This window comes from Struthio camelus, chromosome Z, assembly GCF_040807025.1.
Source record: "Struthio camelus isolate bStrCam1 chromosome Z, bStrCam1.hap1, whole genome shotgun sequence".
Classification (NCBI taxonomy): domain Eukaryota; kingdom Metazoa; phylum Chordata; class Aves; order Struthioniformes; family Struthionidae; genus Struthio; species Struthio camelus.
In genome coordinates this window covers 28,787,107-28,804,508 of record NC_090982.1, presented here as the reverse complement: position 1 = coordinate 28,804,508, position 17,402 = coordinate 28,787,107, and the positions used below count along the sequence as shown (strand labels likewise).

At 35.1% G+C, this 17,402-nt stretch overlaps 1 protein-coding gene across 4 annotated transcripts in view; it reads right to left on the bottom strand.

Annotated features, from left to right (window-relative positions):
* VPS13A (vacuolar protein sorting 13 homolog A) overlaps positions 1 to 17,402 on the bottom strand; it is a 116,411-nt gene that overhangs the window by 38,171 nt on the left and 60,838 nt on the right. For 2 of the 4 annotated variants that reach the window (XM_068926776.1, XM_068926778.1), the window contains exons 39-51: positions 16,833 to 17,065; positions 14,894 to 14,986; positions 14,042 to 14,398; positions 13,176 to 13,277; positions 11,762 to 11,920; positions 11,380 to 11,641; positions 9,996 to 10,156; positions 8,225 to 8,328; positions 6,625 to 6,922; positions 5,055 to 5,450; positions 4,050 to 4,154; positions 3,814 to 3,959; positions 280 to 319 (exon numbers count right to left, since the gene is read on the bottom strand). In XM_068926776.1, the coding sequence (XP_068782877.1) occupies positions 280 to 319; positions 3,814 to 3,959; positions 4,050 to 4,154; positions 5,055 to 5,450; positions 6,625 to 6,922; positions 8,225 to 8,328; positions 9,996 to 10,156; positions 11,380 to 11,641; positions 11,762 to 11,920; positions 13,176 to 13,277; positions 14,042 to 14,398; positions 14,894 to 14,986; positions 16,833 to 17,065 (2,456 nt within the window). Of the gene's footprint in view, positions 1 to 279; positions 320 to 3,812; positions 3,960 to 4,049; positions 4,155 to 5,054; positions 5,451 to 6,624; positions 6,923 to 8,224; positions 8,329 to 9,995; positions 10,157 to 11,379; positions 11,642 to 11,761; positions 11,921 to 13,175; positions 13,278 to 14,041; positions 14,399 to 14,893; positions 14,987 to 16,832; positions 17,066 to 17,402 lie in introns of all 4 variants that reach the window. The other 2 variants (XM_068926777.1, XM_068926779.1) reach the window with 1 other exon arrangement.

Here is a 17,402-nt window from a genome sequence, read left to right as displayed (position 1 = left end):
GGAATGAGCAAAACTAGCAATAACTCTCAACTCAGTTTAAAAGAATGCAGCGTGTGTTTGTAAAGACTGTGGTGGTTTTACACTTATAATGGAAAGCCCAGTAAGAGTCAAAGACTGTCTAGATAAATCACCTTTCCTGTGTTTCAAACTGCTCATCTGCAACACTCACAACTTCAGGAGCATCTCTCCAACACAGAGAAGAGATGAGATTTTTATATTCAGTTATGTCTGACCCTAGAAATAAATCTTCAATGGTGAAAGACTAGTTCACCAACTTACCATGCCACTAAGTTCCCTCTCCCATTGTTTCTCACACCACAGGAAGCAGGAAGACAAGGGAAAAAAATATAGTTAAACAGCAAGATTGAAGGTGTTACCTAAAACAATACGTATCCTACAGACAAAGGAAATTTAAACTGTGCTGTAAACTAGCATAAAACACAGCGAGTCTAAATATGGAAATTAAGAGAGCTCAGAGGAAAAAGAGAACTAGCCAACAATAAATGAAAGTTTGAAATCAAAAGCAAAACAAGTAAAAAGGATTAGCTAAACAAGAAGCAACAGCAACAACTGCAGAACACAGAAAAATAAATTTTTGCAATTGTCTTTAATCACAGAACGTGTCACAAAATGATCTTTCCAAATCTTTTGCAACACCTTGCAAAGCACTTCACCAGATGCTGCATTTATGCTTCAAGCTGTACTCTGTACTAGTAGTTTTAACTTATATTTAACAGTGAATTTTAGATATAGTCTTGGTCAAGATTTTTTTTCTTTTTTTAAGGATGTGTGCTGGTCAACTGCCTGGCATTATCCTAATTTGAAGGATTGTTCCTGACAAGTCATTTCATACTGATCCATATCCATCAACTGTTGGTTGCAACCTTTGCAGAAAAATGGATTTTTCTAAAAAGAGAAAGTAGTGTTTCTTATAGACATATGCTTTCCAGATAGGGAACATGTCCAAAAGGACAGAGCCTTTACTTAAGGACTGCTTGTCTTACTGATAAAACAGACTGCCTGTCACTAAGAAAGAACAGCCAAAAGAGGAAAGCGGCAGGAAGGACTCTGGTTAACCTAAAACGACAAAAATTGAGTAAAGAAACAAACAAAAAAAAAGCTGAGGCTAAAATGAGGATTAACACCTCAAAATTTTTGGGTTTTTTTGACGATCAAACTGATGCTAAAGAGTATAATAAGAAGTATTCAAAAAATCTGAGGCACCAATTCAAAAAGTCTAGTTTAGCTAGATAGTACAGTTCCGTATCTCAAGAATGGCATCAGACTTGTTCCCAGAAATCTGTCCTAGATACCCAGAACTAGACTGAGAGTGTCTGGACTCAGATTCAGACAAAATTAAAAAACATACTGGACTGAGCAATCCATGCAGATGAACAACTTTGGGAGAGTTAACGGTCACAACATAGACTTTCAGAAACTGCTTGTCAAAAGGAAAAAAAGACACATTGCGGAAAGGCAAGTAATTTCGGGAGTGGGGTCTGGAAGAATTTAAGAAGGAACACAGACCGCCCTGTTACACTCAGACTAAGTAAACTGTCAGTAAACTGTCATATTTAATCTTTCAAAAGATATTAGGAGTGACCCTAAAATATACAAAGCTGTCCTTTGATACTTGATAAACAAATGGAGACTTGAGATAAATTAATACAATTATGAAACACTTGAGAAACAATGATGCTTTTGGGATCATCTACAAAATTATGCAAGTTTATCAATAAAGGAGCCAATATAGGAAAACTGCTATATATTGTAACAATATATATGAACTTCAATACCTTTCAATAGTTTTTGTAAATAATTTTAAATGTCCCTGCAGAGCAATACAATTTATTCTAGTAACTCTTGTATTAAACAACACCACATCAAGTATAAACCAAGAAACACTCAGGAATAGTGAAAAATCTGACTATATTTTCCCAGGGTAAGAGGTTAAATGTGAAATGGCCTATGACACCACACATGAGTCACATGAGTCATTTACGGAGCCTTACTAATGACCTGGAAAAGGAACCATGCATTTACGGAGCCAACAAAACTATGTAGATTCAGTCAGAGGAACATAAGAACATTATAAAAGAACATTTTTGAAAAGAATAACAACTACTATGGGAGCCTACAGTGACCTAAACACTTAAAAAAATCTGAACATTGTGTACAGCTCCACAAAAATCTCTGCATAACAATGACAAGGAAAACCCAAAGTAGTATGAATTTCATAAATTAAAACAGAACTCTTACATTTGACATTTCATACCAAGTTGCAGTCAAAAAGGCAAACAATGAAAGGCAAGTGTGATTTACTGTATGAAAAACAAAACCTCTTATATTTCTTTATTTCCATTAAATATCATTAATATAAAGGATTTAATAGTATTCATACTAAAAAGATGCTTGTACCATTAACAGCAATAACTAACATCAGTCAGGAATTTTAAAATCATCAGAGGCATATAACGATTCATATGACTCTCATGAAGTTAATAAAGAGCTCATTTTGATTCAGTCAGACTACCAGAATTCAAAAAAAAAATTAACACTTCTTTTGAAGAGTCCATTCTGTCCCCTATCAGGCAAAAGTTGCCGAAGCAGATAGCCTATAGCGCCAAAAAAATCATAACAATTTATCTGAAGGATCCTGATTTAACCATTACGCACCTGGTTGCAATTTCTCTTCCATAATCAACTACAGATAAAACGCATATTGAAGGAGCAGGTGTGACAGGGTACAGAAAAACGTAACTAAAAGATATGTTTACAAACCATTTAGAACCAGATTTTAACATACATATACTTTAGTATTATTTTAGTCTGCAACATTTTTTTGGTAACCATTAGGTATACCGACAGTCCAATAAAAGAGACTTAAGGAGGGCAGCACAGGGCCTTCAACAACCATACTATTTGTTAGAACAAACTCTTGCTCCGTTTTGGACCCATACGGCACAGAGGGAGTTCACTCTATAAACTCTTTCCCAAAGGTACTGTGGACCAGTTTTAGCTTTCACAGAGCTCTAACACTACCCCAAACAGGCTTTGCTCCTCCTACCTGCCCTGAAGGTAAGCCACAACATGATGGTTCAGATACACTGAACCCAAAACACGCAGACAAATGTATGTGCACAAAGAACTCAAAACACCTACAAACAGTAACTGTATCAGGATGGAGTTACAATGCACTTCCATAAGCCAAGTGCAAATAGTTCGCTCTGCAACATACTAGCCCTAGGCAGCACGGGCAGAAGCCCTTTCTATACCACTTGGCCTGAGGGCCAGTGATGCCCCTCCAGAAATTATGCATTAAGCAGTGAAAACAAACAAACAAACAAACAAACAAAAAACCCCAGCAAAGACACTACTCCCACAAGAACTTTTTGGAGCTCTCCGAAGCTACATGAGAGATCTTCTTCCTGTGGGAAAATGGCATAACATCTATCCACTAGGTCAGTCAAACCACACTATCAGATGCCACTGGAAAAACTGAACAGAAGTATCAGCACCACTACAGGAGATACTACAGTAACAATACAGGTCTTTTTCCTCACATTAGTATTTGCGATGCAGGTAACAGAGAAAACATTGCCAATTATAATGCAAGACAAGCTCATAATTTGTCCTAAGGCAACATTAAGGAAAGATAGCACAACACAGACAATCTGCTGAAAAAGCATAGCATGTTCAGACACTGTCATCAGACACTGCACATGACTCATATGTTCTATCTGTAAGTATTTAAGTCTTTTTTTCCCCTCCCTTACAGAAGCGATTAGGAATAGCTTCCTTTTTAAGTTTACCTGTTGCAAAACAATAGGAATCCACTTTTCCTTGCCTTCCTCAGAAACTTCCAAAGTGTATTTGCTTCTATTCGAGATCATAAAAAATGGAGTGAAAGTTACAATTCTAGTAATATTAAAACTGCTGTTGTTTATGGTGACTCCAACCTGTGAATTGAAAGACACTGTTAGAAGTATGCTGTTCTTTTCTTTCTTCATTTATATTTCCTAAGAGTTTGAAACATAAGTTTAACTCACTTGATACTCCTTTTTATGACTCTTGCATTTCACAGAACCGTGACTTCCAACAGTGTCCAGTGAAAACTGATCAGACAGTTCACTGTCAGTCACCATAAGTTGCACCTACAAAGAAGCATCCTGAGTTATTTTTCAGTTTACAGACACTAACAACATTTAAAATCACACACAGAAAATATGTATACACATACCTAAATTAAAAAAAAAAAAAAAACTGAGATACTGATGTTTCCATCAAAAAGTCAGGACTTGACTATTGCCAGGCTTGATTCGCATATGTGTATTTTCTGCCACCCTTACCTATAGGCTATGTGGAGCAATCATTTTAAGTATAAGTTACTCTAGGGAAAGCGACCACATTGGGACCCAGGCCAAATCTTATCACAATTTGAATCTCAAAGTACACAGTCACATCAGCATAGCTTTGTCATTTCTTTAACTTCAACAGTCTCATTGCTAGTCTAAAACATCCCCAAATATTACATTTACATAACATAATACTCAAGAAGTAATATTCAGCATTAAAAATCTTACACAGCAATCTCAAAAGATAAATTGCACCTTCATCTTAGCTTACTACCACCTCAGATCCAAACTAACAACCACCACTGTCAGTGTTCACTTTTCAAGAACCACAGCTTTACATTTCTTACACAGATATCTAGTCGTATTTAGAATAAGAGCATTTATTGAAGCAATTTAAATAAAATTCACTAGTAAGTGTTTTTTTTTTAATAAAATAATTTCCTCTATTCCATTTCTCTCAAAGATGGATATCTTTCTTAACAATACAGCTGCAAATGTACAATAATACAAATTTCTCATCTCAAACATATCGACAACATGCTCCCATATTCTGTCTTTAGACACAGGTATACTGGTTATCACGCCCTTTACTGAACATGACACAGTATTACAGATTACTTTCCAAGTTTAAAAACCACTTGCATTCAACAAGATAGGAGAGTAAGATACATGGTTATTAGATTTTATTAACTGTAATACCTTGTTGTTTTGGAGGAAGTTTTTAGGCTGGAAAGAAAAAAGCAGTGGCTTTTTGTAATCCGGAGGATGCTTGCGGTGAATACCATCAGCTTTGTATTGCAGCATTCGACCAGTTTTATTTACCATCCAATATGGACTGTGAATTGCTATGACCATTTGCCCAGTTGTGTAGGTCACATGGACAGCAATATCCAGTTCAGTCTTATCCAACTCAGTGATGCAGTAAAATGTTGTGAAGCTGATATCTGGCAGATTACTTTTTATATGGTACTCACTTTTCCAATTTTGATCAAGATAGTTAAGCAACTGTAAATCTAGCTTTGTTTGATCCAAGACTGCATTGCGAATCTGGGCTGAGCACCCATCTTCTAAAGTGTCATATTTGTTCCCATTTCCCTTTAAAAAAAAATTTTTAAGTGTACATTTAAGATTCACAGTCAAAATTTGTATTCACTTATCTTGTTTACCTACATATTGTTTGCATTTCTTTGAAAATTAACATACAGCTTACACAGGCAACATTTTAAAATCCTTATTGTGCTATCTAATCATGTTGCACTCTTAAACCTCCATCTTAATATGGCATTTTAATCAAAAAATAAAACTATAATCATCACTGTTTAAGCAAAAATCTGTTGCTACATTCAAATAAGTAAACATGCATAAATGACAGATTTCCTCAACTCAAGTGTTTCTTTCATTAAATTTAAATTAATTTACATAAATGAGCCTGGTACTCCTAAGCATATGGTGGAGGCCACAGTCTCAAGCTCCAGTCATTGTGAATTTGTGACAAAACTTGATGATTAAATTATACTACTTGAGCCCAAATACTAAATGTTAAGATCATCTAAAAAAACGCTTCTTGGTCTCCATCTACATTCCTATTATCCTATTTGCAAGCAGCACAGCACAATCACAGCACAGTGAAACAGATTTCACAGAGTGAAACCTTTGCTGCTGATGAACCACGGATCAGGCCTCACATATTTCAGGAGTTTTAATTGAGCATGGCTCATGTCTGGTCCCGGAATGAATGCCCATTAACAGCTGGAGCGCACCTTTTGCTTTCATTTCATCTGAAAAGAACATACAGTCTGGGACAAGCCCGAAATTTAAGCCAAAGCTTGGTGAATAGGCACCACTGGGAGATTTCCTTAAAAATCACCCTACTGATTTCAAATAAAATGCTAATGTAGACCAACTCATTTATGCCCTTTAGAGCAGTCATAAACCACAGGAGAAACTGCACTGCTTAATTAGGATCAAGTCACACTTGGAAATCAGAGTTTCCCACAAAACAAAACTTACACAGTGTAAATTTCTCTTCACCTAGGTCTCTAAAGTATAACTTATTACTAATGATTAAAAACAGCATTTTCCCCATTCCAGTACTGTTTCACTACTTTAGATATAAACATGCCCTTACAAGATCTGTAATTCTGCTTCACTACTGTTCTAACAGAAGCACCTTCTTTCAATATCCATTTATAAAATACATGTAAACTAGTTAACCAGCTTGCATAACATAGACGGGAAATACCACAGTAATTAAACATTAAAGAAATACCTCAACAGAATAAGTTATCTGATATGGAAGAAGATTGCGGAGAAGAACAGAAGGCCATAAATGAACAACATATGGAAAATCCCATTGGTCATCTGCACATAATGAAGATGTCAATGTGTCCTTTACTGGGACAATATTGATGACAAGTGAGTAGTTAGTTGACTTCACCGACTGGCATTTCCTCTGCAATAAGTTGTCAACATTTTTCATAATTTCATCAAATGTAATTCCTTCACACATATCATATTCTCCATCCACTCCATCTTCATTGGCTAAGGGTTGCAAATTCAGTATGGATCTGTAAATGAAAAAAAATTTTAAATGCTTAATAGAAGCGCTTAAAGAAGGAAGTAAAGAGGAAGGCTAGCTTGCAACATTCCTGGGATTATATTGGCTGGGGTTTTTTTGCTCCATACTCCTACATAACTTTGGAAAGAAGGGACTGTTGGGGACTATTTTACAAAGATAATGCTAAATTCCTTAATAATTCCTCTGTTCTGAGGAAAAGGTTTGGATGAACAATTCATTCATACGACAGTGATCTGCAGAAAGTGCCCTTCCTTCCAGTCACACAGCTTTCATAAGACATCTGCTTTAACTCAATCAAATATTACTTGACTTAAGATTTTTGCCAATAAGCAATTTCTCATTTCCTTGGAATTCACCAGTACACCTATGCAATGAATCAGAATGTAGCTAAATCTTATTAAATAAAATGCAGATAATTAGAAATATTAATGAACCTGTAAAATCTTTAAATAAAGTGCAGCGAAAAAGGAAAATGGAAAGATTGGTTTTATATTCTTGAGAAGAGTACTGAAGCATTCTATAACTTATGATCACTGTGCGCACTTTAGCAGAAAAACTTAAATATTGTAATATTCATGGTTACATAACTGTCATTGTATAAAATGGGGGCTGAGAATGAGTGTGGGGGAGGGGAATAGAAGAAAAAAGCCTCTGCAATCCTCAAAAACAACCAGAGTAAACTTTTAATTGTCTAAAGTTAGTGATAATTCAGCTTGGTGCTACACACAAGAACGTTTCAGTTTCAGTTGGGCATTAGCCTGAAGGTACTGATGACAGCTACCCTGTAAGCCGAGTCTTTGCATGGTTGACAGGATTTTTTCTACCTCTAGAGATTAAATGTGTTACTTTGAATGTTATGCTTCAAAATCAAAAACATCAAAAGTAGTCTTTCTTTTTTCTCCCTTTCAAACTGCAATAAATCACTAGACATCATTCTTTTAGGAAGACACACTGTACTGTGTGGATAACCATCACTGCGTCTCGGTGAACCATGCAGGCTCTTAAAGGAGTCACAGAGAGTCAAACACTTAACTAATATAAGTTGCTCCATCAAGTGGATTTTAAAAGAGCTAAAACTGCTGATTCAAGAATTAGATAATATTAGATTAGATTAGATAATATTTTGTTAACTAGATGATCCTAGTCTACAATGATACAGCGATTATAATACTACCTAGCAGTAGGAAACCGACATTTTTGAAAATAATATCTATGCTTAGTATAATTATATGGATACTATAATCAACAATATATAATTATATTCCATAACAAAGGAACAACACAATAATACCTGTAAGAGGACAAGGGTATGTTGAATTCATTTTCTGGTGAAGCAGTTCCTAAACATCTTCCTTCCTCATAAATATTTAACGGAATTGAAAAGTGATTCCTTATCTAGGTAAAACAAAAATCCAGTAAAATACAATAGGAAAATCTGGAAAGATAAGATTACTTTGAGCCTAACAGAGCACAGTATAAGAACTCTCTCATTGTTTGTCTTATCCATTTCTCATTCTAGTGCCTGTATTTCAAGAGAACAGCCTCTGATACCATCTTTATAATATTTTATTGTGCAGTTTAATGCTGTATTTTGGTTATGAAATTAATACATTAGCTGTAAAATCCTCTTCAAGCAGAAACTTGAAGCTCTTTACAGAAGCTCTGTAAAAGGAAAGACAAATAAATCTGAACAACATCCTGATACATTTTGAAAAGAACGTTCTTTTCAAAATGTAACAGACACATTGCTTGCAGGTCCTCAAACCACATGGCAGAAAACAGAACTGCAACATCTGCTTACATCCTTTGTAATCTGGGGTGCATAAAGTTTTTTCATTCTTTGCAAATATTGATTTTATGTTTTTGATAAAATTTAATGTCATTATTCACTCCTGGGAACTGATCAATATTAGCTGTTCCCTCTTCTAAATGCTCAATTGTTTAATGTTCTTCATTGCGGATCTGTCTGGAAGAAAAGTCTAATTTTGCTTCTGTGCTCTGAGAATTCTACACAGACTTACAGATTAATCTAACATAAAAGCACGAATTACAAACATAAAAGCACGAATTACAAATACGGACTGCAGATTTTCTGTTGTCACTAATACTCAAATATACATTAACATTCAAATTTCTATTAAGTCTCTCTATTAAGCAGATCACTGTCGTTAGGACAATAATTTGTTATATACGTGCACTCATCCAGTTATGACATTGAATCACACACAAGAGTGATCATATACGAGTGAAAGGTTGGTTTAGGGTATCAAAGTTGTTCCTGTAATTGAACAAGATACATTCATGTGCAGCAAAAAATCAAATACCTGCTGTTCTTTCATTTCCTATCTGAACAGAAACATCCCCTGCACTCAGGAAACTAAGCTGTGTTTCTGTAGCAAACACGCAAATAGGGGAAACAGCAATATACTTTCCTACTTTTGACCTATTTGCAATTACTTCTAGGGCTTTTACAGATCACACAACCGTCACTAGATAATGACCAAAATCTACTTATCAGATGGATATTAAAATTTAATTTAGGGAAAAAAAAAAACCAGCAAATTTTGTCATTAACAAAGTCATAAATCACTGTGGGGAAACCTGCAAGTGAAATGTAACAGTGACACTGTCACAGAACACTACTTTTCCAACCAGCTGTAATTCTGTACATACAGAATATACATATTCTGTATATAGTCTACCACGTAAATGATAAAATGTCTATCAAAAAGACTACTTAACCAGAAAGTGGCTTCAAAAAAGTTTTATGCTCAAAGGGCTTACTCTTCAGCTGACCTGGTACTGAATTTGAAATTCAAATAGAAAACATTACTGATGAATCACTCTAATCTAAAATCTAGTTTGTTCCCCTTCCCTGCCTTGACACTTTGAAAAGACTTTTCATTCTTGAAATCATCTTCTATCTACATTATAATACAATTACCTTATAATGAACACAAGCAAGGTTATATGAACTATTCAAATTAGTCAGTTTGTATAATGGGGTTTATGTAACATTACATTTACTTTCCTTAAAAAAAAAAAAAATACAAAAAAATAACCTGGATAGGAGAACGTATAGTTATCATCTTGCTTCCTTCAACAGTATCAATTTGGCAGACAATGGACCTTTCAACACCTGATTCCTCATGCCTTACTGTGTAAAGACATCGGCCAACTTTTGTCAATGGAATCTTTTCCACAGCAGAATGATTATGGGGACCTAGTAGTTATAAGATGAGAAATGAAAGACTCAAAAACAACATAAACATATACTTGAAAAGCAGAAATGTACATTCAAGAGTATTTTCTGTACAACTCCATCTGTAAAACATGCGAAACAGATGAAAAAGTACAATCACCACTTTTAATCTGACAGTCCTGTAGTGCTACTAAATAACTAGCAATGATAGCGTTTACGGTGGGCGGCCTCGGCGGGGGGCTGCGGCTCGGCGTTTGCGACACACGCCGCCGCTGCGCGTCCCCCCCAAAAATTTATTTTTGAGAAAAAACTTCTTCACTGTGAGGGTGACAGAGCATTGCAACAGGTTGCCCAGAGAGGTAGTGGAGTCTCCTTCGCTGGGAGATATTCAAAACCCGTCTGGATGTGATCCTGGGCAATATGCTCTAGGTGACCCTGCCTGAGCAGGGAGGTTGGACTAGATGATCTCCAGAGGTCCCTTCCAACCTCAACGATTCTGTGATTCTTTCTACCCCACAGAAAGAATAAATGAATCCATCAGTTTTATATCTTCAGTGGTTTTTTGCCACTGCAAATAAAATCAGTGTCTAGAAAAAAAAAAAGTCTGCAAAATGTAATGGTTTATTAATAAGGTAAAGCATGTATATACCATAAAAACAATTCCACTGTTAACAAATCACAAGGTCAAGACTGGTCAACAAATCAGTTTTGGAAAACTGTTAGCTGCTACAATATATAAGCTTGTATTATAAACTCACACACTATTAAAAATAGGTAAGTTGTACTTTTAATTGTAGTTTTCCTTCAAACTATTGAAAACAACCTTTTCTTAAAAACATCCCCCCGAAAGTAAATTTGTGTATGAACACATATACAAAGGCCTTAGTTTGCTACAAAGAGCTTTTATTTTGGGGCAGCTTAAGTCAGTCATATAACTTATGAATATAAAAAACCCCTATTTAATAGCAGTAAAAATTATGAAATAAAAACTAGTTGCTTAAACTATTTATCACAGTAGAAAATTTATGCTACAGAAGTTATGTTCAAATACCAGCAAATTAACAAGTAAGATGATTGCAATATTTAACTGAGAAGATTAAAGCATGATTTCAGATACTGCCACACAACTACAACCCCAGGAAACACTCTTTCCATGTTATGCAGTCCCCAAATATTTACTGAGACATACAAGACGCAGAATTGCAGTTTACAAAGATAAAAGACTTATAAATTTTGCAACTTACAGATTTGAACGTAAAACCTTTTGCTACTCAGAGTTGTCATTGCTGTGAACTGCTCACTCTCGTTTTTAGTTCTGACGTACTCCATATTTAAGTTTTCTCCATCCTTTAAATGAAATATTTTTGCTCCAAATTCAACATTAATGACGCTAAAGGAATCACTAGGTGAGACAGTGAGAGGAAGTCCTAAAGAATTTATTATTACAAAAGGTGCTCGATCTCTTTTGAAGATGTCTGAAGTTCGGCTAGCTGCTTCAGCAAATGCCTAGAAAACAAAATACAGATACAAAACAGAAATATAGTGAATCAGACTTCATTAAGATGATCTGTGCAAACATTCGTTTAACATCATTCTGAATTTGCAGAATTAAATAATCTTTCTTACTGTGCCCAAGTTACTCAACATTAGTAGTCCACATTTGGATAGTGTAATATTCAGCTGGTCTTTTGAGGAAATGTGTATTACTGTTTTGTACTCTGGGACTTTGTAGTTCTCCTCTTCTGCATCTGATTCAACTAATGCTTTTTTGGCCTTCTTCTTCATCTGAAAGGAGATTTTTAAAGAATTCTTATCAGGTCATTCTTTTTCTAGAAGTAAATTCTACTTCGACACAGTTAGACAACATTTCCCTTTCTAGAAGCAAAGAAGATAGCTCAGACTAGATCTGCGAGTTCTTTTTCCTCACTCCACTTCCATGCCCTACCACATGGTTTTCCTTTTCATGTTTCTTTTTTCAAATTTTTTTTAAAAGGGAGAGAATAAAGAATGTGATAGGCAAAAAAAATAACAATCAAGAGGTCAATGAAACTCCCAACAACAGAAGCTCAATTTATCATTATTCAAGAGTAAAAAACATACACATACATTTTACTACAGATATCTAATAACGTTATGTAAAAACTATTACACTAACAGATTTCCCATTCCTAAAATAGTAACCCAAATTTAGTCTTTATATGTTTCCAACCAAACACTCAGTATTTACCAAATTGTCCACGTATTTTCATTTGTTTAGAGGAAAAAACATAGGAAATGTATTTTCCCAGCTTTCTACATTTCTGGAAATGATATGTTTACAAGTGTTGTATTTCAAATCTGAGCAAGTAGATCTGAGGTTTGACTCACTACTTTCTGCTTTTATTTTTCATTAGGGCCTTAACTCTCTACAGGAACGGTCTCAGAAGGGTAAAGACTATTTGGCAACAACAGTCCCAGGAAAAAGGACAGGTTTTCCACTCTGGACCACCTCTCAGGCAAAAATAAAATTATCTTCCTTCCTTAAAATAAACGTTTTTCTACTTTGAGATCAGAGTCTAGATTACGTCCTAATGAAAGATGAAGCTGAAGGGAAAATAAGTATATTCCCACTATGCACTGTGCGCAAATCAGTAACACACGTCAGTTTTTTCCATACAATTCTGCTAAAAATACCATTGTGAAATGAGTGGTGTCCTCTCCTTCTAAGCCACTAAATGCATGTCATTACTATATGAACTGACTTCAGAGACACTGATATAAAGCCATCATGATTATCTAGTGCAATAGGAATCAAAATTTCTTGCCATCTAAGAAGCAGTACTTTAAAGATTTTTGAGTTTGGATGTTCATTGGTGTCCTTTCCAAGAGCTGTTTTTTACTCAGCAAAATGGCAAAAAAGACTCAGTAACCAAAAAGGAGGACCCGAATTGTTGGAGATAATGATTAGTCACAGTAATGAAAGGAGCTTTTTTTTTTTTTTCCTTAAAGAGGAAATAATACTTATTTATGGAAGAAATGAGCTTAGTTTTGAAAATTATACCTTGATTTCAAGAAGCCATGGTTTGAATAAATCAGTCTTCTCAATTTCCAGTGGTTCAAGTAAAGGTTCCCACACCCCAAACATCTCATTAAAATAGTGTACCTATGGAACACAAAAAAAATCAATTAGTTTCTACACAATTAGGAAGTTACATAGAACTGAAATCAAGGAAAGCTTTACAGATTTTAAAAGACAAAGCAATTAATATATTTGTAAATCAAATTTTGATACAAAGACGACTTGCAGTCACATTTACTTTATTCCCACTATAAGGTGAAGGAAACGCATAAGGCATGAATGAGGCCTGCAAGTCTCTATCACAAAGACCCATTTCCAAATAAGTGATAGAAAGTATGTAACTTAAAAAAAAAAAAAATTTCTGTTTAGACTGTAGGCATATTTATTAGCACTACTAAATAAAGGCAACAGAATCTACCTACAACAACCAACAAATTTTCTTGTCACTAATTTTCGTTTATTAGCCAGAATCTGGAAGATTTAAGTGCAGTACTTTACCAAGTAACATATTATGGAAATGACACACGAACATATTCTATTGCAATCGTAATTTAAAGATGTCAAACAGTTTTAGCAGGTTGCTACTCTATAATTTAATATTGTTGCAATAGACCTTTGGGAACCTGCATGGAATGTACATGTAAGATTGTATACCACAAATTACTGCCATTAATACTAATACACTACATATTTATTACTAGCTACCTTAACACCCTATATCCTGCTCCTCCAAAAAGCACCTGTATGAGCTTTGTAGTCAAATCTAAGGACTATTTTTTTTGTTGTGTCTAAATAAACATAATGGGCTTAATAATCTTTAAAAAAATTTTATTTTTAGGATTCCTCACCTCTAGCTCAAGCTGCGAACGTAGGTTGATAAGAGTACTCCAGTTTTTCACTTCTCCAAGAAATGAGGACTTTGCTAAGAGCATTGGTACAGTTCGGTGACCAACCCCAGCTTCAAGTGTTATAATGACAGATTCAATATTCATTTTCAATGTCTCTCCTGTGGGAACCAGTTCAGTGGATGGATTTGTATCTTCGTTTTCATTTGATTCTTCAAGAAACCACATCTTTAGATTTTTTATATCTTTCTTATTCCACAAGTCTGGAGGAATTTGACTGATCTCTTCCTCTGTAGTTTCTGTAGTTGGAGAAAGGGCTGATGTAATAGTAATCACTGTATTTATGATTATTGGTGAAACCTACAAATAAGAAGTTGGAATAATTGGAAATGAGAAGCAGTACAGGGAAAAAAGTCAGTTATTTTCAAACACAAAATTATAATGAAAATGTTACACTGTTCAAACACTTTGCCCTACGCATGACCCTTTCCTCACTTCTGAGGACTGATTCCTTTTCCCAAGCTACATTTTAACCTGTTCAATTCAATTCAATTTTCAATTCCTTCCTGGCTTCCAGATAGGAGCTTTCAAAACTAATCATCCAACTCCCTAAGTAAACACTTCAGTACTTATTTCTACATGTCACGACATCATACAAAATACAGATCCCAAAAAGTGCAGTGATGCAATTGTTATTTTTAAATTTTATTTTCACGTGCTAGGTGACCTGATAAAGATAAGGAAACAATTCCTCAGGTTCAGCTATTCCTTTTTTTTTTTTTTTTGGAAAAAAAAAAAAAAGCTTTCTGAGCAAGAGAGGTAGAAAACTAAAAACCATGATAAAAATCTACCTACTTTTATTGTTAGAGATTTAATTGTTAGATCAGCAAACTGCGGGTTAGTACCCGACTGCTTCATCTCAAAGAAGAAGTCACAAGGCTGTAATACCTATGTAAAAGAATAAAAGAACATGTTTAGTTGGAAAAAAAAAAAAAAGGCCCTAAAAATTATATAATTGCAAATACTATGAGTATAAAATACTGACAGGAAGATACTGGTTCTTCAAAGTAAGAGTAATCTGAACACACAGATTTACACACAGTAAACTGAACAATCCAAACGCTAATATTCATACAAATATAAGTGGGAAAAAAAAGCATCAGAAGCAAGATCTCAGCCTTTCTCAATCATTAATGTGTCAGAAATCAGCTACTGTAAAATGTGTCACATTACAGTAACTCCATTCTTTACGTGAAGTCTGTAGACGTCTTCAAATGCTTCAAATACTTGTGACTTTTGAAGAGAATCAGACTTTTCAGTTAATGGCAACAAAGCAACATCAACTGTCTGAAGTACTTTGCAGTTGTTCAGAATACATAAGTCACTGCTTGAATCATAATCACTCAGTTCCAGCTTTATTTTACAACTGGCCCTTGCACATTCCCATTTATCAAAGCTTACCGAAACCCTAAGGTATTTGATAAGCAACAAGTTATATGATGAAGAAAGCAGTGAAATGTAGTTAAGACTCTGATACTGCAGTGATAGCAATATCTGCTCTCCAGTCCCCACCTGAGAAGCTAAGCATCTCTGAATAACGGTAATTTCAAGTAGTATTAATTCTGCAGACTTTCCCATCTTCTCTGTCCTTTCCTAAATCAGAGGCTGGGAGCATAAAAATACCCCAAATCAGTTTTACCATCCTCTTCCCAGCTAATTTCAACCTAACAGAATTGTTTGCCCATATTATTTTATCCACTACTGCTCAAGTTTATCCTTTTGTTTCTCTTCTGCATTACTGCCAGGAGTTAAAATAAGATGTCCTCCTTCAGACCAAGGTACAGCTAAGAAATATAAGGAAAGAATCTTATCACAGGTGCTGCTCTCAATCCAGAGGCTAGTCTCCCGGGTACCTACACAAGTCTATGTATCAAAGATGACAAATTCATCCACCATTAGTGCCCCAGAGTTTAAGCATTATAAAATCTTCACATGAATACCGTCTAAAAATCTTGTGATCTTCATAAAACATGTCATAAAATTCCCTTTCTTGAGTGAAGTCTGCTGAATGCCATCTGGATCTCTACTTCTCTCACTAGTTTCCCAGACTGAAATCATATAGTTTACTGAAAAGCTGGGTTCAGCGATTTCCTTACCTGCACGTACTCAAACTGACCAGCTATGCCGCTACCAATTAAGAATAGTTGAATTACTTCTCTAAAACAACAATACCATTTTAGAGTTAACTGAGGAAAAACTCTGGCCCAGTCTGCTGTGAAGGCAGGAAAAACCGTAAAAAGCTCCAAGAGTCAAGGCATTCCCACCTTGCCAATGACTAACGAGTCTGATTCTACTGCCAAAGTATATAGGTAAAGTGTTACTTTAATGGATTTATAGGCCTTAACACAAAGAAATTTCTGAACTGCATACTATTAGTAGTTTAATTTATAATACATAATTTCTGTCCTGCTTGTGACCCACTTACATAGACATTTCAATACAAAATATCAAAAATATTCCAAATTTATTAAGGTGCATCTCAAATAGTATATTCTCCTAAATTTCTACTTATTTTACTTACCTGTGACATAACAGATTACTAACCCTTTTTTTCCTCCAGACTCTTAAATTTTACCTTGTTACAAAAAAACCAATCTCCTTACCTTAGCTACAAAATGTTATTCATATATCTATAACTGAAACTGGAATGAAGAAAGCTTCTGAAATAACTCGCATACTAGAAGTAAATGTTACACAGTGCCTTATAAATACAAACCTCCACTTGGAAACTCACCGTAATAATGTTCCCTTTTCTTTTTTCTGGGAGAAAAGGGCACGCTTTCATTTGTATCTCTTTAACAGCAGCTGTCATGCTATATGTTTCAGGGCTATTTTTAATGAAGACCTCACACTGAGTTGTAACCACCAATGCAGGAGCATCGCTTCTTGTTAAATCGGCCACAAACACAATCTCTGGATTTTTAACAATAATGTTCATTTCCGTTGTAGACACAGGCTGCAAAGGTGCTTCAAAAATATAAATTAAGTTAGACCGACTGTTCAAAAATTAAGTCATTACATTTCTTTTATAAGTTCTAGAAGTTATTTTAAAGACTTAGTGATGAGATCTAGCTTAGCTAGAACATTAAGATGTTCAGCTATGAGAAGACTCACACGTGCACAGTAAGTTAAGAAACTAATAGCCACATACAGAGGTGACGATTTGCTCTTTCAAAAGATCACATGCAGTTTATTGCACCACAGGTGACTCCCAAGTAGCTGTCACTGCAGGTGGTAGCCTTTCAATACAGAAACTTAGTGACTAGCTTGTCAAAAGTCTACATCAGAGCAGGAAACCTAAGTA